This window comes from Stegodyphus dumicola, chromosome 2 (assembly GCF_044657685.1).
Source record: "Stegodyphus dumicola isolate Sdum_Otavi_A_Nest chromosome 2, ASM4465768v1".
Lineage (NCBI taxonomy): Eukaryota > Metazoa > Arthropoda > Arachnida > Araneae > Eresidae > Stegodyphus > Stegodyphus dumicola.
Genome location: NC_140769.1, coordinates 245,474,906 through 245,498,772, shown reverse-complemented (window position 1 = coordinate 245,498,772; position 23,867 = coordinate 245,474,906). Strand labels below are relative to the sequence as shown.

The 23,867-nt window shown below is 33.4% G+C and overlaps 1 protein-coding gene across 3 annotated transcripts in view; it reads left to right on the top strand.

The window, feature by feature from the left end:
• LOC118180122 (protein HGV2-like) overlaps nt 1-23,867 on the top strand; it is a 79,998-nt gene that overhangs the window by 30,684 nt on the left and 25,447 nt on the right. For all 3 annotated transcript variants that reach the window (XM_085811976.1, XM_035349265.2, XM_085811977.1), the window contains exons 4-6: nt 7,824-7,862; nt 12,341-12,582; nt 19,604-19,662. In XM_085811976.1, coding sequence (XP_085668102.1) covers nt 7,824-7,862; nt 12,341-12,582; nt 19,604-19,662 — 340 coding nt within the window. The remainder of the gene's footprint in view (nt 1-7,823; nt 7,863-12,340; nt 12,583-19,603; nt 19,663-23,867) is intronic.

Genomic DNA, 23,867 nt, shown 5'->3' with positions numbered 1-23,867 from the left:
TTGCGCATTTCTGCAAAATAATAAATTTAAAGTAAAGTGTGATATAAATTGAGGTAGGGAAAAGGTAGTATTGCTACTTTTTAGAGCTAAGTTGGGAGGAAAAATAAGATTTATGATCATTCCTGACCTAAATGCAAGCATACAGTAATTTTCAATGCTGTGCATTAGATCGTCCATGAATTGCTGCAATAACGAAGTTTGTTCACAGTGAAGCTGCTCAAGATTGCAAGGTGGGGGCTGCAGGGATGTAAACCGGCATCCTAGTTCATTCCATGTACGTTTTATTGGATCTATCTTGAGAATATATACACTTCACTTGCTGAATTCTTTCACTCTCAAGGTAATGCACTAGTGCTGTGGATGCGTATGAACTAATTGATCATTAGGAGGAAGTTATTACTGATTGTCACATAACTATATTGTTGCATAACATTTATACGAATGTTTTTAGTGCCTCTAAATAATGTCAATGTATTGGGTCATATAAAAAGTCTGTGCTTTTTTGGTACATTTTTTTAACAAAAATTTTTTGTATTGAAAATTTTAATAAAATACATAGTGATTATCTCGGATCTTTTGCCATTTTTCGGATAGCTTCATAATTCCATCAGTGTAGAACTGTGGTTTATCGTTGAAAAATTTGGGCAAGTGATTTTTAGCAGCTCTTTGGTTGGCCAATTTTTTTACCATAGAAAGAGTTTTGCAGTGACCAAAGAAATGATAGTAAGACAGAGCAAGGTTCAAGCTATATGGTGGATACATCAAAACTTCCCAACCAATTTCCATCAATTTATTTCAATTCATCAAAGATGTTTGTGGCCGCGCATTGTCATAATGGAACAAAACTCCCTTTCTTTTGGCCAATTCTGGTCGCTCTTTCTGTATTGCTTTGTTCAAACGGTCGAGTTGTGCACAGTACAGGGCCGAATTGATGGTTTCGCCAGGTTGCAATTTATGTGGCACCTAAACATTGAGCTTCTTTTTGTAACCTGCTCGTAAATGATTCCAAACTGTCATGCTGTTGATGTTTAGTGCCTCTGCTATTTCCTGACAGCTTACGTGCCAGTCTTGCTCCACCAGTAGCAAAAACTTTTTCAGTGACTGGCTGACCAGAGCGAGGTGCATCTTTTGATATCGAAATTTCCGGAATGAAATCGAGCAAACCACTCCTGGGTCCTTCATTCACTCGCGCCTTCCAAAGTCCTGCTATGCTGCCTCAACATGGCGGGGAGTGTCACTGGGCGGAACGGGCAAAAATTTCCGGAATGAAATTGAGCAAACCACTCCTGCGTCCTTCATTCACTTGTGTCTCCCAAAGTCCTGCTATGCTGCCTCAATGTGGCGGGGGGTGTCACTGGGCGGAATGGGCGAAGTATGTCAGGAGCATAGTTCCTGGTAGGGCCACTCTAGGCGTGAAGGCCGTTCCAACATGCCCAGCTAAAGCATAGCAGGTGAAGAATCCTCAGGGGATTGCCGTCTTGGTGATCAGGTGTCACACTCCCGGGGCCCCAGAGACCTTTCCTCTCCTCTTGTCTAGCTCTCTCTCTCCTATTTTTCTCCTTTGTGGTTTTCTCTACTGGAGGTCGGGGCTCACTGTGAGATGCAGCTACTACTCTGGTTTCTGTTTTACCATGGTGAGAATACTGCCTATGCGTTTGCCGTGCATGGTGACCCGTAGGGTGGGAAAGGAGGATCCTGGCAGTTGAGGGGCGAGGTACTGTCCCCAACACACTGCTTTGGCCTCTGCTTCTACTTAAAATGGGAGGCACTTAGCTGTTCCCGCTAGTGTCAATCGGCTGGTCACTAGTCCTATTGGTCAGTGGCTGGGGGATAAGCTCTCGGAAGTCTCCGCTTTCAGGAAAGCCGACTGTGGGGCTTCAGTTTGCGTATAGGCCTGGCTAGCCCTAACACAGGGATCTGTGTTCCCTTGTTGGGCTCCATGGTGGGTGGGGCGGTCGGGCCCGAAACTTTCTCTCTTTTCAATATGAAAACTTTAACTTCTCCTAACCATATGGATATGAAAAATTCTGGAGCTGCTAAAAGAATCTGCACTTCGACCTTAGTTAGCAAAAGCAAATGTCTAAAGTTCTTAGTTATTACTGGTCAGCTAGAAAATTTATCACCATTCTTCATCTATAAGCATATTGTGGCCTCAGCAGGCGAGCCAAAACACATAAAAAAGCTCCGTTCAGGATCTCTGCTCATCGAGACTACATCTGATGCACAATCTTCCTCTCTCCTAAAAATGACCGAAATGGGGGAACATTTTATTACTGTATCCCCACATAAGTCTTTGAACACGTCAAGGGGTGTCATTTCGGAAATAGACTTGATATCAGTCTCTGAGGATGAACTTTCAAAAGAACTCGCCAAGCAAAATGTGTGTGGGGTCAACCGAATAAAAGTCCATAGAGATGGGCAACTCGTCAACACAAAACATCTTATTCTGACCTTTTCATCTCCAGAGCTACCAAAAGCCATTAAGGCAGGTTATCTGAATTGCCCCATCAGACCTTATGTGCCAAACCCACTGCGCTGCTTCAAGTGTCAACGGTTTGGCCATGTGAAGGCCGCATGCCGGGGAAACCTGGCATATGCTCGCTATGCAGGTGGTCACAAAAGTCAGGAATGTGTAGCTGATCCAAAATGTGCAAACTGTCATGCCGATCATCCAGCATACTCACGAAACTGCCCTAAGTGGAAAGAAGAGAAAGAAATACAGCATATTAAGACTACAATAAAAATCTCCTATCCTGAAGCTAAGAAACTTTTAAGCACGTGTCAGTCAAAAGCAAATGTCTCCTATGCACAAGCCACTAAATCATATCGGTCAATAAGTACACAAACATCGCATAGCACACAGAAGAAGACACCTAAACCAAAAACAAATGACAAAGAAAAAGTTTTTCCTCTACCTCCTCCCAAACAGACAATAGAAAGTCGAGAAATAAAAACACAAGAAACAAGTTCAAAAAAGAAAATCAAAAGCTCAGAAAAGAGAAGCTCAAGCCGAAGCTCTATTGAAGGGATCTTTCCAGACTTTGTCGAATCTGAGATGGAAACAGATGGAGGCAGAGATCTCTCGAAAAATGTTCTACCTCACAAAACAAAGAAACAGCATTGAAGCAATAAACATTCCTAATGGCTACTCTCATTTCGTGGAACTGCCAGGGCTTCTATCAGGGTATTGATGGCATTAAGCAACTTATTAATAAATATCGACCTATTTGTATAGCGATACAAGAGACATTCCTCAAACCTGGTAATTTTGCAAAGCTACGTAGATACTCGATGATAAGAAAGGATAAGACATTCAGTGAACGCGCAAGTGGTGGTGTCTGTTTACTTACCTCAATTAATTGCCCTTCGAGTGCTCTCCCTTTGGATACTCCATTCCAAGCAGTTGCGGTACAGTTGAGCATTCTAACACTGACTACTGTTTGCAGTATTTACATCCCGCCTAATGAGAACATTAATTTAAGAGATTTAGAGGATCTAATTGCCCAACTACCAGCTCCGTTTATTCTAGTTGGTGATTTCAATGGACACAATCCCTTGTGGGGTAGTAAAGACACAAACCCACGAGGGAAGCAAATTGAACAGCTACTCCACGACCACAGTCTCTGTATCCTCAACAATGCAGAAAGCACTTATTTTCATCAGCCAACAAGGACCTTCCATTCCATTGACCTTGCTATTGTTTCTCCACAGCTTTTGCCATTTTGTTTCTTTAATGTCGAGAATTATCTATATAATAGCAATCATTTTCTTATTATCATAAGCATTACAGGAAATAGGAGTGTTTTTATACCTAGAACACCACGCTTTTTGTTGGACAAAGCCGACTGGGACTCTTGCATACATTATGCTCTTTTCACTGAAGAAATAGTAAAGAATGTGCACATTGATCAGGCTGTGAAGATCATTACAGATAAAATTATTCAAGCAGCTGATATATGTATACCAAAAATGTCGGTAAAACAGCCAAAATACCCAAAGCCCTGGTGAAATCCTGAATGCCAGGATGCCATCAGAAAACAAAGGAAAGCTTGGAGCATTTTCCGGCATTATCCTTCAGAATCAAATCTCGTAATATTCAAAAGGGCTAAAGCAAAAGCTCGGCAGGTGCAAAGGAAAAGTCGGAAGAATTCTTGGATCTCGTGTGTATCTTCGATTAGCTCTTCAACTTTGAGTAAGAAGGTCTGGGAGAGAGTCCGGAAAGCGTCCGGTATCTACAAAGAGACACTTTCCATTTTAAAGACAAGTGGTGAAGCAGTTACTAGTAGGGAAGGAATTGCCAACGCTATTGGACATAGTTTCTCAGCCGTCTCACACAGTAGTAACTACCCTCTTGAATTTCTTTCCGCAAAAAAATGCATTGAAAAACAACTAATTAATTTCAAATCTCCCAATACTGAACCATATAATCAGGATTTTACTGTGCTTGAACTGAAAAGAGCTCTGTTGCAGACAAAAAATTCATGTCCTGGTCCAGATGATATTGCCTATCCTATGCTGAAATATCTTCCTTCCAAGTCATTGGCAGCCATCCTCTTTCTCTTTAATAGAGTATGGAAGGAACAAGTCTTTCCAAATGCCTGATAAACAGCTTTTGTCATCCCCATTGTTAAACCGGGAAAAGACCCTACTAATCTGTCAAATTATTGCCCCATCGCTCCAACTAGCTGCCTCTGCAAACTCTTTGAAAAGATGGTCAACACTCGTCTGGTCTATTATTTAGAGACAAATAATTGTATCTCCCCTTATCAGAACAGTTTTAGAAAAGGAAGAGCAACTGTCGATAATATCCTACTCTTAGAAACAAGTATCCATAGAGCGTTCGTTAAAAGAAATCATTATGTTTCCATTTTCTTTGATATAGAGAAAGCCTATGATACCACCTGGAGATACTGTATCCTTCGTGACCTATATAGCAATGGTTTACGAGGAAACATGCCGATATTCATCAAACATTTCCTGCAGGATCGGAAGTTTCATATGAAGATAGGCAATACACTTTCTGACATGTTCCATCAAGAAGAGGGCGTTCCGCAAGGAAGTGTATTAAGTGTTACATTATTTAGTATAAAAATTAACTCTATTTTAAAACAACTGCCTCCAGCAGTCCAGGGTATGCTCTACGTCGATGACCTGCAAGTCAGTTGCCAGGGAGAAGACCTGAAAGACATTGAGTGTAAACTGCAGACATCTCTCAATAGAATTGTTAAATGGTCGCAGGAAAATGGTTTTAGATTCTCTACTCAAAAGACTGTGTATGTACGTTTCTGTCGAACGAAAATTCCTCACCCAGACCCTGAACTTTATCTGCAAGATGTGCTGATTCCTGTAGAAAAGGAAATAAAATTCCTAGGAATGATATTTGACCATAAGCTTACATTCCTTCCCCATATTACCTATCTAAAAAAGAAATGTTTAAAAACTATGAATATTCTGAAAGTACTGTCAAATACTTCTTGGGGTGCTGATCGAGGCTCAATGCTTCTTATATATAGAGCTCTCATTCGTTCGAAACTAGATTATGGATCAATCATTTATGGGTTGGCAAGGCCTTCAGTATTAGCCAAACTTATCCGATACATCACCAAGCACTTCGGATATGCACTGGCGCCTTTAGAACTTCTCCAGTGGAAAGCGTATGTGGAAAGTAATGACCTCCCTGTCCCTGCGGTTAAGACGTGAAAATCTTTGTTTTAAGCATTATTTCAAAGTCTTATCACAAACCGAAAATTCTACGTGGTCAAAATTGCTTAATGACCAATACTCCCGTTTATATCGGGCACGACCATCATGTGTCCCATCTTTCGGCTTGCGGATGAGTGCTTTGGTGGAGGAGTATAATTTGTCTAATATAGATATACAGGTGGAGGATTTTTTTGGAATTCCTCCCTGGGAGGATTGGAGAATCCATTCTCTGGATATTTATCGACACTGGAGTAAATCACAAACTAACAAAATCGTCTACAAGCAGATTTTTTTTTTTTTTTTTTTTTTTTTTTTTTTTTTTTTGACATAGAAACAAATATAGGAAATGTATCCCTCTATATACAGATGGATCAAAATCCCAGGATCATGTTGGTGCCGCTTTCATCACAGAGAAAACAATAGTAGGGGTTCGATTACATACAGTTTGCTCTCTGCTTGCTTCTGAGCTTACTGCAATCCATTTGGCTTTGACTTACCTTTCAAAACAAAAGTACATAAAGTTTATTATCTACACAGATTCCATGAGTGCCTTAATGTCATTGAAAAATCACGCTCAATGTACTCACTCAGTTGCAACCAGAATCCTGAAGTTGAATCATTCTTTAAAAATTTGGGGATTCTTTATTTGTGGATCCCTGGACACATTGCCATTAAGGGGAATGAATTGGCAGATATTGCAGCTAAAACTGCAATCACAATGTACAATCTTCAGATTCTACTAGCAGACATCAAATGGTTTGTCAAAAGCAAAATTCTCAGCAAATGGCAGAAGCAATGGGATGACAAAAGTATATAACAAGCTGAGAAATGTAAAACCCACCATTGGATACTGGCCATGTATGGCTAATAGAAGGGAGGATGTCCTCTTGACTCGACTGAGAATTGGCCATTGTCGCCTGACCCATGAGTATCTTCTGAAGGGAGAAGAGAATCCCAGCTGCCCAAACTGCAATGCAGATCTGACAGTCCATCGCATCTTGGTGGAATGCTAGAGTTTTAATTATTTTCGCCAAAAACATTTTAATTGTTCAGAACTGGACTTAGGAAATTTAATTGGAAAAACACATCATCGTAATTTGTTTCTGTTTTTAAGATATTGGCTTTTATAATAGATTTTAACCTGTTTTTTAAAAGATATCAGCTTTTATCATAGATTGTAACCTGTCTCTTTTTACCTAAGCTGGTCATTTTTAAAAATTACTAATTGCATTGTTACCATTTGTCTGGCGTAGATAACCTTGACAGGTTTTGTGCCAAATTACAATAATCCAATCCAATCATTCACTCGCACCATTCTCACCACACACTTCACAAAAATTTTGGCATGTTTTTGGAGCTTTTTTACATTTTTAATAGTAAAAATGTATCACTTAACATATTATCACTTAACGTATAAACAGGTATTTCACTCATTTTCAAATCAATATAACTTTTTACACAAGCAATGAATTAGAAAACTATTTTCACAAACAGTGGAAGCTGAATGTCACCTTTTAAGCACATGTTCATTTGAGACAATTGGGTAGTGTTGCCAGATGTATAGACATCAACATCATCTAGTGGCAAAAAAATGCGGAGACTTTTTATATGAGCCAATATTATGGTGGTGTGTTTTTAAGCTCCTTCAAAAAATGTGTCCATGAATGTGTTAAATGTAATTTTAAGTAACAGATTGCATTAATTTTTGGTATTCAATTTATGTTGAAAAAATGTGTATTAACAAATAAAGATAGATTATATTAAGTGATTGGGTCATTTTATGAGGTTTAAATTACTCTTTCAAACACTAATTTGTTTACAAACTGAAATAGATGTTAATTATTTATGTTGTATTTTGAAAATTTTATTGTTTATGCAAATTAGTAGTGTTGTTCTTTGAGTAATTAAAAAATTCTTAATTATGTGAAAGCAACATAAGCAAGTAGCAGAAATAAAATTTGCTAATTTAATTCTTTTTAATCAGTAGAGAAGTATTAGCAGCTGATATTTGTTAGCTAATTTTTTAATTTATATTAGAAACATTAAGTTTTAAATTGTATCTCGTATTCATGTATAAATTTGAACTGTATTTAAATTATTATATTTTTATTTCCTAATAGAAGAAAGTAAAGAAAATGGAAGTGAAAAGAATGCTTCAGGTATGTGTGGAATTTTTTCTAATTTTTCAATGCTACTTAGTTTTAAAAAAAGGAAGTGGTTTAGAATGCTTAAAATATCAATTTGGGATGAAGTTTGCATTAAATTATCATCAAACTTAAAATTAGATTTGAGACTGGCTAAGTTATTCATTAGGTAAATATTCAAGTAGTCATCTGTTATAGATTCTACATCATTAAAATACTACTGCTGATTTCATTCATTAATGTTGGGAATCTCTACAATGCAGTCCTTTTTATTTTTCATGTCGCATGAAATTTATGCTAGTACTTTATTAATCAGTTCTGTTGTCTGACAAGTTGTAGATTTTGGGATTAGTTTATGGCAGGGGTTCTCAACTGGTGATATGCAAAGAAGCAAAGTATTTTTAAATATTAAATTCAAAAATTTAAACCCCAACATCCTCATTGAGTTTTTCCTCTGACATTCATAAATTTATGCGATCTGAGCTTTGTTCAAGAGTGGTGGTGGTACTAAAAATTTTCAATTTTTGTTTAGATGGTATGCATTTGTCAAAAGGTTGAGAACCATTGGTTTATGGCATAGTCTTTAATCTTTCCTATCATAACAATGCATTGTTTGAGTAATTTAAAAGCAGTGTGTGTACTATAATTTTAGCTTTTTTTTTTTTTTTTTAAATCTGATTTAATTAATAATGCGTATCTACGTCATTCACGTAGCTAAAACATTTCTAACTGCATATATTGTGCAGGTTTTGGCTACTGAACAATTGTTTCCATGTTGCCTCATAATGAATTTATCTTTTTTACAAATATACTAGCTTCAATGCAAAAGTTAAAAAAAAAAAAAAAAAAATCTGTAAATAGAGGTTTAGCTAGTAGACACTGAAGAGCCAAAATAATGAAATTTAATGTAAATATGTATTATGCAAATTATGAGATTAATTTTAAATTTATCAGTTACAATTTTTTTTTTTAATTCTGTGGAATTAATAAAGATAAATGAAAGCAAAGGGTTTCTTATTAAGTATTCACCTGAATAAAATGTGTAAAATTTAAAGTAAAAAGTGTTATTTATAAAGAAGAAAAAGAGAAAAGTTGTAGAAAAATATTAAGTAAATTTAGACATCTTTGATATCTGTGCAGTATTTTTATCAACAAATTGTGAGATTAACTGAATGCAATTGAATAGAATTTATACTATATATATTTATGAAAGATAGTTATTGAGTAATAATTTAGAATATTTAATTTTTAATTCTGAGAGTGAAATAATTGTGAACAGAAGAATATCAATAAAAAAGTATGCTGTATTTGAATGAAATAGAAAGAGGTAGCATATAGGAAAAAGGCTTACAATGTATATGTGGCTCCAGAATTTGACTGTTATAGAAAAATTCTTATCTGATACAGATGCTGTTACGAAAGAATTTTACTTAGAAATTTTGGAACTGACAAAACATTTTACATAAGATATTAGGAGTAACTGCTTATTAAAATATTTCTCATAATTATGCTACGAAAATACATTTGTTGCTTTTTCTATATATATGATTCAGTTTCTTATACTGATTTTTTCTGATACTGATTTGCCCTATTATATCAAAAGAAATTTATGGATCATTGCTTGCAATTAATTATAATTTTAATTAAAAGTACAACATGAACTAATTTTTAATTAAAATTAAAAATTTGCAGTTCCTTCAATAATTGACATATTCTTTAACATAATTAATGTTATCAACAAACTACTACATCATAAAATATTAATATGCTTGTTTTTGAATCCACTGAAAGGTTAAAAGCACTATTAAAATGCAGAATACATTGAATCTGCAATAATGTGTTCTAAATTGAGAGAAGAATATATGGCATTAGTAATGGAGACAAAATGAAAAAATCAGAATTTAACTCTGCCGCTGAAATTGAATAAAGGCAAGTTACACTGATCAGCAATGTGCTTTTATAAGAAAGAGTGTGCACTAAATTTTTTTATGAATGTCTGTGAATTCAGAAATTTAATTTTTTTATTTAATTTTATAAGAAATTTTGTGGGAACATTCAAGTTATAAAATTATTTTAAAAGTAAACCTAGTGCTTAAAGATTTATGGAATTATTTTTATGTAAAGTCATTTTTAATATTAAATATAGAATGTTCATTTGCTAATCATGTAAGATGTAGAGGCTAATTTGAGATACACATATAGGTTTATTTTTGATTATAAATTTTGATTTCCAGATTGATTATTCTCTGCTTCTACTGTCAATATTTAAAACCAAAAAAATCAGAATCGGTAGGTTACAAAGTATTAAACTTTTTGACAGTGTTAATCAAATAGGCTATAAGTTTTATTCCTATGATATCAAATAGGAGAAAATAAAGTAGCTGTATTAGCAGCTAATATTTTAGGCCTTCATGTGCCTTTGCTGTAGTTAACTCGTTTATCTTGTCGTAGACTTCAGTACATGCATGCCTTTTATATTAGTCGTTCAACAGATTTTTGAAAAGGTAATAATTTCCTAAATCTTCATTAATAGTTTCAAATAGATTATGTAAGAAATAAAAATTATCACTATTTTTAATTATTCAAACATTCGGGTAACAAAGTGCATGCATTATCCCAAAAGTATCTAAAATGTGTTAATTCTTAATGATAATTCATCTTGTTTATATTGGAGTTGTTTAACTTGCCTTTATTCAATTTCCAATTTTAGCGACAGAGTTAAATTCGGATTTTTTCATTTTTGTCTTCATTACTAATGCCATATATAGTCTTCCTTCAGTTTCAAACACATTATTGTAGATTCAATATATTCTGCATTTTAATAGTGCTTTTAACCTTTCAGTGGATTCAAAAACAAGCATATTAATATTTTATGATGTAGTAGTTTGTTGACAACATTAATTCTGATAAAGAATATGTCAATTATCGAAGGAACTGCAAATTTTAAATTTTAATTGAAACTTAGTACATGTTGTACTTTTAATTAAAATTATAATTAATTTCAAGCAATGATCCATAAATTTCTCTTGATATAATAGGGCAAATCTGCTCCCATTTCACTGTTTTGTGGAGTATGTAATGACATCTGTAGTGTTGAACTTTAAAGATTTGCCCAAAGGTTTGATGAAACAAAGAATGATAATATTCCTACAAACTTTAATACATCAGTTATTACTATATTTTAAATATGAATAGCTCATAGATTTTGAAGACCCAAATGAAAACTTTTAAATCATTTTTTTTTTTCCAACTTTTCTATTTGCTTTGTATCCTATCCCTGCCTACTCAGAAAACAAGATTACAAGAAATTATAAGACCACTTTGAGGCCAGTAAAATTTGGAACCTTGTAGACCTAGGCAGTAATCAGGCCCTGTTTTTAAAAAGTCAAAATTTTCACCAATTTTGATTACTTCCAAACACATTCAAGACAGAAGTTAAAAGTGAATCATGGGCGAATGCGAACATCATCCCTACCAAATGTAACTGGTATAGCACAGCATCCACTTTTATCTTTATTATAAAATATTCATAAATACATACAGAGTGATCATAAAACTTCTCGATACATGAACCTCTAGTGGCCTATCCCCTCAACCAAACGAAATAAAATTTCAGATATTTTTATTTGAAGTTATGTATTTGAGATCATGATGATTTAAAACGATAGAGCTTTCATAGTTACTTTTACAGTGAACAGTGGGATGATTCTAATGGGAACACCCACATTTTCCCTGCACGACGTGATGAGTACATTGAAATACCATAAATGGCATTGGAATGTTACACGTGTGACGAAAACTGCTGGCATAAAACATTTACAAAGGAGAGCATTTTAAAGGACCATTGATAACACAAAAGAAGAGAAAGAAGGATACTTTTATTGAAGTTGTAAGTTTTTAACGTGCCCACCTTCATGGATGCCAATGCATTGCATGTGGGAGATAGTTGACAACAATGACAAATGTAGCATCGCAGGAGGAATCTGTATAACTTCAACTTTTATGGCAAATCTTTTGGATTTGATGTGTACACATTGGATTTCGAACAACTCTAAAACCAAATATCCATTGGAGTGAGGTAGCAGGATCACAGTAGCCACAAAACTGCAAAATTATGGGAGATGATTATCTTGAAATGTTTTACACATTGAAAACTTGTAAAGGATTCCCCCCCCCTTCACCTCTCTTGTGTTGTCATTGGTCCTTTACAGTGGTGTTTTTGTAAATGTTTTTCACCATTAACTTTTGTCGTACGTGTATCGTTCCAACAATATTTATGATTTTCAATGTGCTGATCAGTTTGCTCATGAAAAAGTGGGTGTTGCTGTTTGAAAATTTCTAAATTCTTTTACTGTTACTGTAACCGTATGAGAACTCTATTGTTTTAGCATCACTTTCTCGCTTCAAATAACTATGATAATAATAATAATAATACGATATCTTAAATAATCGTACATGTAAAGGAAATTAATGTTTTAAATTTAAAATTGTAGATACTGAAGTAGGAGAAGATAATCAAGAAGATAAAGGTGAAGAAAAAGAACCTTCTGAGTCAACAGATTCTCCAGAAGCTGTTATAGAGGAGGCAGATAAAGATACCGAAATGAGAGAAAATGAGTCAAGTACTTCTTCACCACAGTCAGAGGTTCCAAAAGAAAATCAGGAACTAAATGAAAGTCAGTCAGATCTTGATAAAAGTCAGCAAGATACCGATGAAAATCAGCAAGAAAATGAGGTTGAATTTTTTTTTATTCTTAGTATTTCACTTGGAATATTTATATATTAAGAAATATCTGAGACCAGGGGCAGAGAAAAAAAAAAAATTAGTAGTATATTATATAATAAAATCTTTTCAAAAAAAATTTCCCACTATAATAGTTTTTAAGATTTTGAAAATTCTGCATTTTAAGACAGTTTTTCATCACATATAATGCATATTATGAGTATCCAAGGAAATGGAGAATGTAGGCCCATTTTTTGAATACTCTTATATATGTCAAATATAAAATATCTTTTAAATAATAAATTAATAGCCCTTTAATTCTGCCTTCATTCTGAAAATAACAACATTTCTGGACTCTATCATTTCTAGGATAATCTAATCTATGCCACAATGCTTGCGTAACACTGATGAGGTAGTAATCTAGAACTGAAACTTTTCTAATTCAAAGCAAAACCTTTGTCATCATGTGCTTCCATATTGGATAACTACATGATTTAGCTTCTCTCTCTCTACGCCTGCTTGGATCTAATTTTGCTGTGCTCGCTTCCTATTGCAACAGTATCAAAAATGTAAATGTTCTTGATTAGGCACGATTAGAGTGCCAAGTGATTGTGGTTATTCAATTGGGAATAAAAATGCAATTAAAACCACTTGACTGCCAAGTTTCTTAGTCTTTACGAATTCTACATTCTAAGTATCAAGTATCTTCACAATCATCATTTCTAAGTTTCTACGCCTGTGTTCCTACATTCAATACCTATAAAAGGAGTAATTATTGATCAAGCAATGTAATGAGGTACATATTTGATAATAAATGTAGGTTGATCCAAAAAAAAGTTTACAAGCAGAAGCATTTGAAACAAAATTGTGGAGCGAATATTTCCACCCAGGGTGGTTGACAGATGGCGCTAGTTGTATTACAGCGGTTCTACGAGTAAGTAGCGTCAGTACGCAGACACTTAAGAGTGACAGTAATGGCACGACGTCTAGAAAAGGGGTCTCGTATAGAGGGGCGAGCCGTAATTCGATTCTTATGCGCCAAGAATGTGGCCGCATCTGAAATTCACAGACATATTGTTGAGGTATACGGGGACAAAGCAATGAGTAAACAACAGGTAGCAAAATGGTGTCGTTCTTATCAAGTGAGAAGAGAGCATGTGGAAAACTGCAATATGGAAGCAAGCGGCCGTCCAAGTCCTTCAAAGGACAGATATCAACATGGCACATGTTGAAGAAATCATCCAAAGGGATCGACGAGTAACAGTGCGTGAGATTGCCTCAGAGTTGGACCTGAGTTATGGTAATGTTCAGCATATCGTAACCAATGAGTTGCGATATTCCAAAGTTTGTGCCCGCTGGGTTCCATGTGCGTTGTCCTCGGAGCATAAGGCCACTCGAATGATGTGCTTCCTCGAATTTCTTCAGCGATACAATTCAGACGGCAAACACTTCATTGATTGCATCGTTAACGGTGATGAAACATGGCTTCATCACTTCACCCCCACATCCAAAAGAGCTACGATGGAGTGGAAACACGCTGGATCACCGAGGAAGAAGTTACACCCTCTGCCGGTAAATTGATGGCAACCATTTTCTGGGATACGACTGGTGTTATCCCAATCGAGTATTTGGAGCGTGGCCATACCATTAAGGCCGATCTTTATTGTGCCACCTTAACGAAATTGCGTAAAGCCATCCGATGCAAACGGCCTGGATTACTGAGCAAAGGCGTCATTCTTCTGCATGACAATGCCAGGCTATATACAGCTCGCCAGACTCGGGAATTGCTGCAAAGGTTCAAGTGGGAGGTCTGGAATCACCCCCCCCCCCATAGAGCCCCGATTTGGCTCCAAGTGACTATTTCGTTTTTCCGGCGTTGAAGCGATACTTATCCGGAACATGGTTCACCTCAGACGATGCAGTGAAAACAGCTGCCAAGAAATAGCTCAATGAGCAGGGCCCTGATTTACTACCAAGACGGGATAAACAAGTTGGTCGAACGTTCTGACAAATGCCTAAACAGGTTTGGCGACTATGAGAGCCAGGCTTTGTAAGCATCGGTGATATTAATGCACACATTTTACAATTTTTTAATCCAGTTGTTATTAAAAGAAAACTGTTCTCCACATTAAAAAAAAAAAAAAAACCCTAAAAACAACCTATTATAATATTTCTTTACAAAAATTATAGGTTATATAACATTAAAAGTTTAATAAATATTTGTTAGGTTTTTTATAACTTTTCAACTGCTACAGAAAGCAATACAGTTGACCTTTAATAGTATGGGTTTATAATTTTCTGATTATTTGCAGGTTTGTTTTTAATAAATATACTCGAAAAATTAGATAACGTGTGCATTCTTCAATGATTGCCAGCACATATCAACATTATAGATGACAAGAACACAGATAGACTAGCAAAAGAGGCTTGAAATCTCGACAATAATAACATAAATATCATCCTTTTGGACACAAGTATTGTGGCTAAATGCATAGTGAAGGAACATTCAATTACAATAAAGCACCAGCTCCATAACATTAATGGAGATCGACTTAAAACCAAAACCATAGTTAGGCTAAGAACTGACCATCACAGAGGATTGGAAAATGAAGAGGGTAAGAAAACCTACACACAGAGGATTGAAATTGATGGGAAGGGTAAAAAAATTGTGATAACTGCTCAAATACAGAATTGACAGTTATACACATTTTTGATTATCTGGCCATCCTTCTTGAATTTAAGTTCTTCTTTAAGAGACTGAACATCTGTAATGATAAAAGTTTGCAAATTGCTATGGCTTTCATTTTCACTCATAGCGCTATTTGAATAAGCTTCATAATAGACATGACACCAACAACTTGAAAAATTTTTGAGGTTTACTATAGTTTCAAATATTGTCAGCGGAATGCATATTCTAGGAACAGTAAAATGAAGCCAGTTTATTACCAACCCAATGTACTGTAAAATATGCACAGATCTGTTGCAGGAATTTTATTTTGTTTATTATCTTTAGTGTTAGTAATATCTTCAGCACCTGAAGTATTTTGGATCATATATAATTATTTCAAGCATTGATAGCCAGATGCTTTATCTTGTAAACAGAACTTGTGTGTTTGGAAACTTGATAATTACAGTATACTGCTGCTAATGTATTTTCCTTATACTATTCTTGATAGTGTATTTGCTAGGTTACTTTGTTGTAAAAATAAATATACTATAATATATGAAATTTATTAAATATATGTTGATAGATTATTAATATTATTGGTCATCCACCAGCGGTCGAGCGGTAGTCTCTGAACACTGATAGTTCGGTCCGAATTTCGAATCCCGCAAATGGGCTGACGGTGTGGGCATTTTTGTGGTTTTCCCCATGTGTAATGTGTATACAAGCCAGTTTCTCTTAGAAAGTCCTCCGCGAAGGCATCCCTCCCTTTAGGCAGATAGCCCTAGTGTGCTTTGCTACAATTAAATAAATCTTATTTTAAATTAATCTAAAATTATTCTTATTGGTCAGGTTTACATTCAACAGTAGGCTATTGGTTATTGTAAAAGTTACAGCTGTTTTTATTTGCTCGAGAATGTGATTTGTGTAATCCTTCCTTGTATTATTCGAGAATTAAATTTTAGTTTTTCTTTTAAAGAAAAATATGTTTGGCTATCCTTTTTAATGTATAATACAAGTTGTGTACCATGAAAACTGCTGTGAGTATGCCATAAAATGTTTTCCAACCAGATGTTTAAACAAATCAGAACATTAATGAATTTACTTTTTAGGTACACTTTGTAGTATGATGGCATGCTTTTAGCCCTGAAATAATGAACTTGTATGACCTTTTATTTTGAAACTGTATTCATATATTTATAATTAGTATTAGTATGCATGTCTTTGATGCTGAGTAATTTATATTTTTACTTTTATTTTGTAATGGAATTTCATTTTTGCTGTGGGAAACATTTATTGAATAATTCACAAGCCTGTGGATGAGAATGTTAGAGGAATGAATTTTATTGTTGACTGTAGTTAGTAAGTGAAAATGGTCTAATAAATGCAGTATAAATTAATTTCTCAATTTGTGAAATCTTTTAAATATTCCCAATGAAAGTGAAGCAAATTTCTCAATTTAACAAATATTTTATGTACTTTAACAAATTTTCAAAATTGCAATTTTTCAAATACTTTCCCTAAAAGAATAAGCCAATTTAGTAGTTATCTTTAAACTGCAGATCAGCCTTGTTCACATGCAAGTAGGGATTATCTTCATCTCAAACACCTGGAATATAACTGTTTCTTCTCACAGAAAGATGTATAAGTGAATTGCAGCTTTTAGATATGGAAATAATTCAATCATTTAAAACAAAATATACAAAATCATTAGTTGGAAAAATTCTGAAAGATTTCGAAACAAATCTTAAACTAAAGTGACATTTAAAGCTGTTATTGCAGTGTTTTGCCAGATATTCCTGGAATGATAGTTTCAGATTTTTAACAGTTTGATTTTTATTATAAATATATTTTATATAACATTTGAGTTTCACATTTGAGTATAATTTATCTACCATCATACCGGATTTTGAAACAGATTTTGATGAATAGTGGAATGGAATTTTATAGACTCTTAACTTTCATATCATATCTATCACTGTTGATTTATAAATTTTTGAGGTACGGTGTCAGAGTTCGTAGCGGTCCTTATAAGTGCTTATAAGTCCTTGTATTTGAAAATAAAATATAAAGGCTCTTATAGGTGCTTTTTTTTTCTTTAAAGACCTTATGTTTTTGTTTTTAAGTGTTTTTTTTTTTTTTTTTTTTTTTTTTCTTTTTCTTTAATGAAGCCCAATTTTCCCCTGTACCAAAGCCGAAACTAAATAAACAACTTTTCTTCCTAATATGGAAGATCATACTCCCGGAAATAGCTTTTCCCCCTTTCTCTGCATTAACATAAGCTTTGGTGTGCATGGAGAGTACAGACAGGTACCCGTCTTTCTATTGGGCAAAGAATTGCGAAAGCGATAGAAAATTCTGGTACATTCGGCATTCTTTTTCTCCCACCCAAATACTACACACGTTTGAATTTCTATCAAGATCTTAATAATTTGCATTCTTGTTCCGCTTGGTCAGCTCATATTCATGTTTATTATGATCGTTATGCTTATATTATGAGCATATTTATGAATGTTTATAATAACATAGTTGCAGTAACTGTTGAAGTATAGTAAACTTCCGAAAATGGTTGTGTTTTAACACAGATTAGCTTTCTAAGGAATAATATTCGGAATGGCTTAAATAAAGGGAAAGTAATCGATGTTAATGTTAGTCAAAATAATTTCATTTTTTTGGCCAATATATTATACAGTATGAAGGTTGGGAGGTTCTCCCCTTTCTCCGCAAAATCACGAATATTGAAACTGTTACAGTTTGCTGCAAAACAAGCAACGGACTTTTTTTTTTTTTTTTTTTTTTTTTTTTTTGTCACTTTCCAATCTGGGTTGAATAGGACTAAAAGTTCTGCGGTCTACCAACCCAAGCGAAGAATGAATTTAACACAGTCTAATGAAAACACCCCCAGATTTGTAAGTCTCTTTCTTTTCCTTTATTAGTTCTTTATTCTCCTAATACCGGCAGCTGTTGATTCCAATTGTGTAATATCACATGGCTCACATATTGCGCAATAACGTCTGCGATATTTTGAGAGATAATTAATTTTGATGTTCAGTCAGAGATTTGTTTACGAACACTTAAGAGTTTTACTGTGCTTGCTAAGCAGAATATTTTTCAGTTCCGTTGGTTTAGTGGAAAAATCTAAAGAACGGCTACAGCCCCCCCCCCCCCCCCCGCTGTCATCTTTTTCAGGTTTCGCTCGACTATCCAAATGTTCGTCAATTTCCAAGTATGTGGGTTGGTTAAGCTTTTACTGTTAAAGGGTGACTGCATGAAGCAAATTTCTGTCTTCTGTTTTCAGAAATGTTCCTCTTTTTTACTTAAATTACTTTGCTTGCAATATCTGTTAAGCGAAAACTGACATACAATGAAAATTTAGAAAATGTTCAGAATTTAGATTTAAATCATTTAAATATCAATATGAGTGGAAAAATAGATTGTATTTATTATTAGGTTCCAAGCGAATACAATAAATATGCCGTATTATTATTTATTTTCTCTATTTTGAACTGAAATTTCATCATTAAATCTTGTAATAAAATTTAGTTCTGTATAGTTTTTTCGTCTCATTGTAAACTAGTTCTGTAAATTTAACTGTTATTTAAAATTTTTTAAAAAAGTAATTATTTTCCATGGTTGAGGTAATGATTATTCTCTCTTAATAAATACTGCATTTCTCATATTTTAAATTACAAGTCTAATTTTTAAGGTTATGTAGTTGTGTATAATGTAATTAGACAAGTGCTTATTTTTTTTCTTAAAATGTGCTTGAAAAGTGCTTATAGGTGCTTAATTTTTTAACTAAAATGTAGCTATGAAACCTGAGTGTGATGATAATGAAGCAAGCAATGGTTTTACCATATTGAATATATGTTTTCATAAAGTGTCTGATATAAGACATACCAAAATGTGAATAATAATGTATGTAAAATGAGCATTAAAGTGAGCTGTGTGTTAATCGTTACTAAATCAGAAATAAGGAATAAATAGTATTTTTTTACTATGTACACATTACTTTTAAAATTAATAGAGAAAAATAAATGGTTCTTATTAAAATGCTAAATTTTGTGATTTAAATAATCTAAAAGTCATAATGCATTTAATGTAATCGTTTTGTGAAGATGTAACATGGTGTATTATAACAAATTGGTTTAGATTTATTCAGTAATATATAGGTGGGTCCAGCAAGAACTTGCTACATTCATTAAATTCTGTGTTTTTAATATTTTATAAGATGAAATATTAAAAATCATATAAATTTAAAAATCTTTCACTGTATTGAATACATCCATATCTTTCAGCATGGTAAAGATCTATTAATATTTTTTATTTACTTTTATTTTATCTCGTATTATAATTTTTTATTTTCAGGAAGATGACTTGGAATTAGCCTGGAATACACTTGAGACAGCAAAAACGATATTCAAAAGGTGTGCCATAAATATTTGTTTATAGTTTTGTTAAGAAACTGAGCACAAATAAGACATATGTTTTATATTGTTTAAAACTAGAAAATATCTTTTGTTAAGTCAAAACTAAATTATTTCCTTTATTAAGGAGTATAATCAGTATAAATAAATAAGTACTTTTTATTATTATTTTTGTGTATCTAAAATTTAATTTTTTATTTCCCTGTAGAAGTAAGAATCCAAAAACCTCATAAAGGTATGATTTGTGGATTCTGATTTCCTGGTGTTTTTTTTTTTTTTTTTTTTTTTTTTTTTTTTTTTTTGGTGTGTGTGTGTGTGTGTGTGTGTGTGTGTGTGTGTGATTTAAAATAGTTTCGATAATGTATTAATAGATTTTGTGGCTGCTTGAGTAGTAAAATAAAAATTGCTGGTATAATTTTCTAGAAGTATTTTTAATTATTCAATTATACAGTACAAAGTCCGTAATCCGAACTCATCGGAACTTTGGCGATTCCGGATTAGGGGTTTTTCTGGATTATAGATCATCAATTTAAATCTGGTAATATGGCATACAGAAATTATACAATTAAAAATATTAAACCGTAATTTATGAAATAAAGAGCAATTATGATCTAAAGGGTTTCAAAATTTACAAAAAAAAAAAAAAAAAAAAAAAAAAAAAGGTTTAATATTTATTTACTTTATTAAACATTTCTTTCAATGTTTAAGTTGTTCATTTTTTGTGCTAATACTTTCTCTTAATTCTATAAACAGACATAATTTCTTGTTCAGTTACAAAGTTCCTCTGTTCAAGTCCTGTAATTGCTGTGTCGAGAATACCAACTAACTTGTCAATCTAAATTTTTTCATTTTCAATAACCTCTTTGTCACTTTCTTCACTATCGGAAGCGATATTTTCTGGATCTAGAACCATACTACAGATTTCACTATCCGTTAATTGATTGATGATTGGGGCATTGTCGTCGCAATGAAAAACTTCTGTTATATCATCTTCATTTATTACCGCTTCTCCACATTTCTTTACAAAATCCAGCAACTGGAAAAATTCACCTTTAGTTTGCAATGCCCGAAAACCTTCAAATTCGTGGCTGGCTATGGTCCGTTCTACATTAAACTCGCATGCATAAACTCATTACACGCATGCATAAAGCATACAAAAAAAAAAAAGTTTGTGGCTTTGAGGTCCGGATTATAGATCATTCCGAATAATGGACTTTGTGCTGTATATATGTGTGTGTGTGTGTGTGTGTGTGTGTGTGTGTATATGTGGACTTTTCATTTTAACCCTTTGACGCGCGCAATATTATTTTTATAATTTTTTAAACTAAAAACTCTAGAAATTGACTATTATGATCCTAGAGACAAATAATATATGAATTTAAAAAAATCTTCTCTTGCCCATTGTTCTGTGGGTGATGGTCGCACTGTGAAACCACCGCACGTCTAGGACTTTGAAACTTACTGATGTAGTAGAAAAAAAAAACTTACCGTTTTCCACGCGCGTTTCCAATAAATGACGAAATTTATGGATTTAAAAAAAATGTATGTAAGAATTGCATTATAATAATTTTTTACATTATTTTACAAAGTAAATCGTCAGAAAAAATTTTAAAATAAACATTTATGTAATTTTTCTATAGCATTGAAAATATAAATACCTACATAATAAGGACATTTGGATTAAAAAACTCAATAAAGATAAAAAAGAACTCGGTGGTTTTTTTAATTTCAAAGTGGTTTTTTTTTTTTTTTTTTTTTTTTTTTTTTTTTTTTTTTTTTTTGTGTGTGTGTGTGTGTGTGCCTTTGTTCAAAGCATGTTTTGTCTCTCTGGTACATGCATAGACCCACATTGCACGTTTCGCACATACATCTTGTTCTATGAGGTTTCTTCCTTGTGCTACAAAAATGTACACTGCCTGGATTTAAATTTCACTGGTATATGTCCAGCGTTATTTAGTTTCTTTTCATCTGGCACATAAAATTTGTGTTTTTTTTTATTTTAATGGGGGGGGGCTTGGTCTTTTTGGCTTTGTACGGATCGTTCGTTTCCCATTCATACTTATTTTATTCGTATTTCGTCCCGAAATATTCAGAAAATATTTTTAATTTAAATAAAACATTTACGAATTTCTATTTTTAATTATAGCAAAGTATATTTACATTAAATTTAAACCACAGGAAATAATTTATAAAATCGCAATACTAGCTTGGGGAGCAAGTGTGTTATCGGAGAAAAGTATTTGGAAAAGAAAGGCCTTTTTACTGGACAGGTGCATGTATTGTTTAGTAATAAAATAACTCTGTGGTTTCAATGCCCTTTATCTATATCCGGGTAAAAATAAACATTTCTTCTTGAAAAGCAAGCGAATGCCATTGAGAAGCAAACGCCAGTGGTTTCAAGGTGCAACCACCGAGCCTCTAGAGGATTGTAAGCATTGTGACTCAGTGCTCTAGTGGTGCAGTGGTCATGCCCTGAAACCACATGGCAAATGCCATACATATTTTTTATATATATACAGTTTAATTACTGCAATTTTTTATTGTTTATGATAGAAATCATGATGTGCGATGACTAACTTTTGAAATTTAAAATTGTTTATATTAATAAAAGGAAGTTGTGTTTTGTCTTATTGAAAACGAATTTTAAAAGGCATCCGATCTGAAGTATTAATACCTAAAACATATATGATTCTACAGTCATTTTGTGTTATTTAGATGTAAAATATCAGTAATCAATCCGTTTTCACAAAAACATTTCGGAAAAAAGAGGAGGAAAAAAAAAAATTCGGAAAATGGTGGTTTCAGAGCGCGACCACCGTGCGTCGAAGGGTTAAAATGTCGTTTACACATTTGACTACTGACAAGTTTTGATGTAGGTTGGAGTCTTATGTATTTTTAATGAATTTATTAAGCAAGTATGTATTTTTAATTCTGGCAGAACTCATTGTAGAAATAACCTCATTGATATAAATTGATTGATTAAATGATTGCTACTTCTAGTAAATTTCAGAGGTCTGATATTTACTAGTCGAAATATATACGCAAATTTTAATATACATTTACATGTATATGTTGATTATACCAATTAATTTACATAACCAATATATTTGCATAGATTGTATCCACTGTACTAACTTCTCATGTAAACCACCATGTGATCTACTCGTGTGATTTTCCAGTCACATCAGTAGAGACTGTAAAATGTGCTTGGTAATTAAAAAACAATGGCTCAATCAGTTGTTTGAAATCTAGATGACTTATCTTCAAAGGAAGTAAATGAATTTTTTTATCTATCTTTGAAAGTTTTAGAATTCGCAGAAAATTTCATAAAAATATATGTTCTTCATATTAGGGATTGTCTTTTTAGTCAGAAAAACTAATAAGTTGAAATTTTATACAAAAAATTTGTATTCAGTTTTTGAATCTTGTTTTGGAACTGTGGAAACCGAACTTCTTACAAGAGTAATTTTATGCTTTATGAGTTTTACGGTAACTTGAAATTCAAATCAACGTGTTTAGTCAAGATTCATCAGATAAAAAATAGTGGTAATCACTGTAATAGGATTTTGCTTAAAAGAATTGTAACAAAAATTCAAAGATACTAAACTTTACATTCTGAATCTATTTGAAATTTTTAATATTTTTTGTTTATGAAACAACTTATCTCAGAAATAATAGTTAATGTAGTTAAAACAAATAATTATAATATTCAGTTATAATTGGCTTTAAAGTACATTTGAAAGGGCCAGATGCATTTTGAGCATCTGCAGAGTTGCCAACTCTTCCGATTTAGGCGAAAGACTCCCGATTTTCGACCGCTCACCCGCCAACCCGATTTACAATATATTTCTCCCGACTTTTTCTTATTCTTAATATTTCTCACGATTTTTATGGAACTTGGCTTAATACTTCGTTATATGAACAAAACAAAAAAAGTGATTTTGGACGTCTGAAAGCAACTGAATTTTCTCTAGATTATATCTAAAACAAAACCTTGCAAATGAGATGAGAATTTCTGCTTTGTGAATGACAGCATACATATCCAGAAACGTTGTTCTCCAGTTCTCCAATGGGCATCGAGCTCCACTGCGTGTCATCTGATATATATTAGCTAATGAGCACAAAGCAAGCTCAAGGCCGTTGGCCGTTATTTGGATGTTCTTTCGTTATTTCGTTCATATTGTCCTGAGTTGTGCGAGTACAAG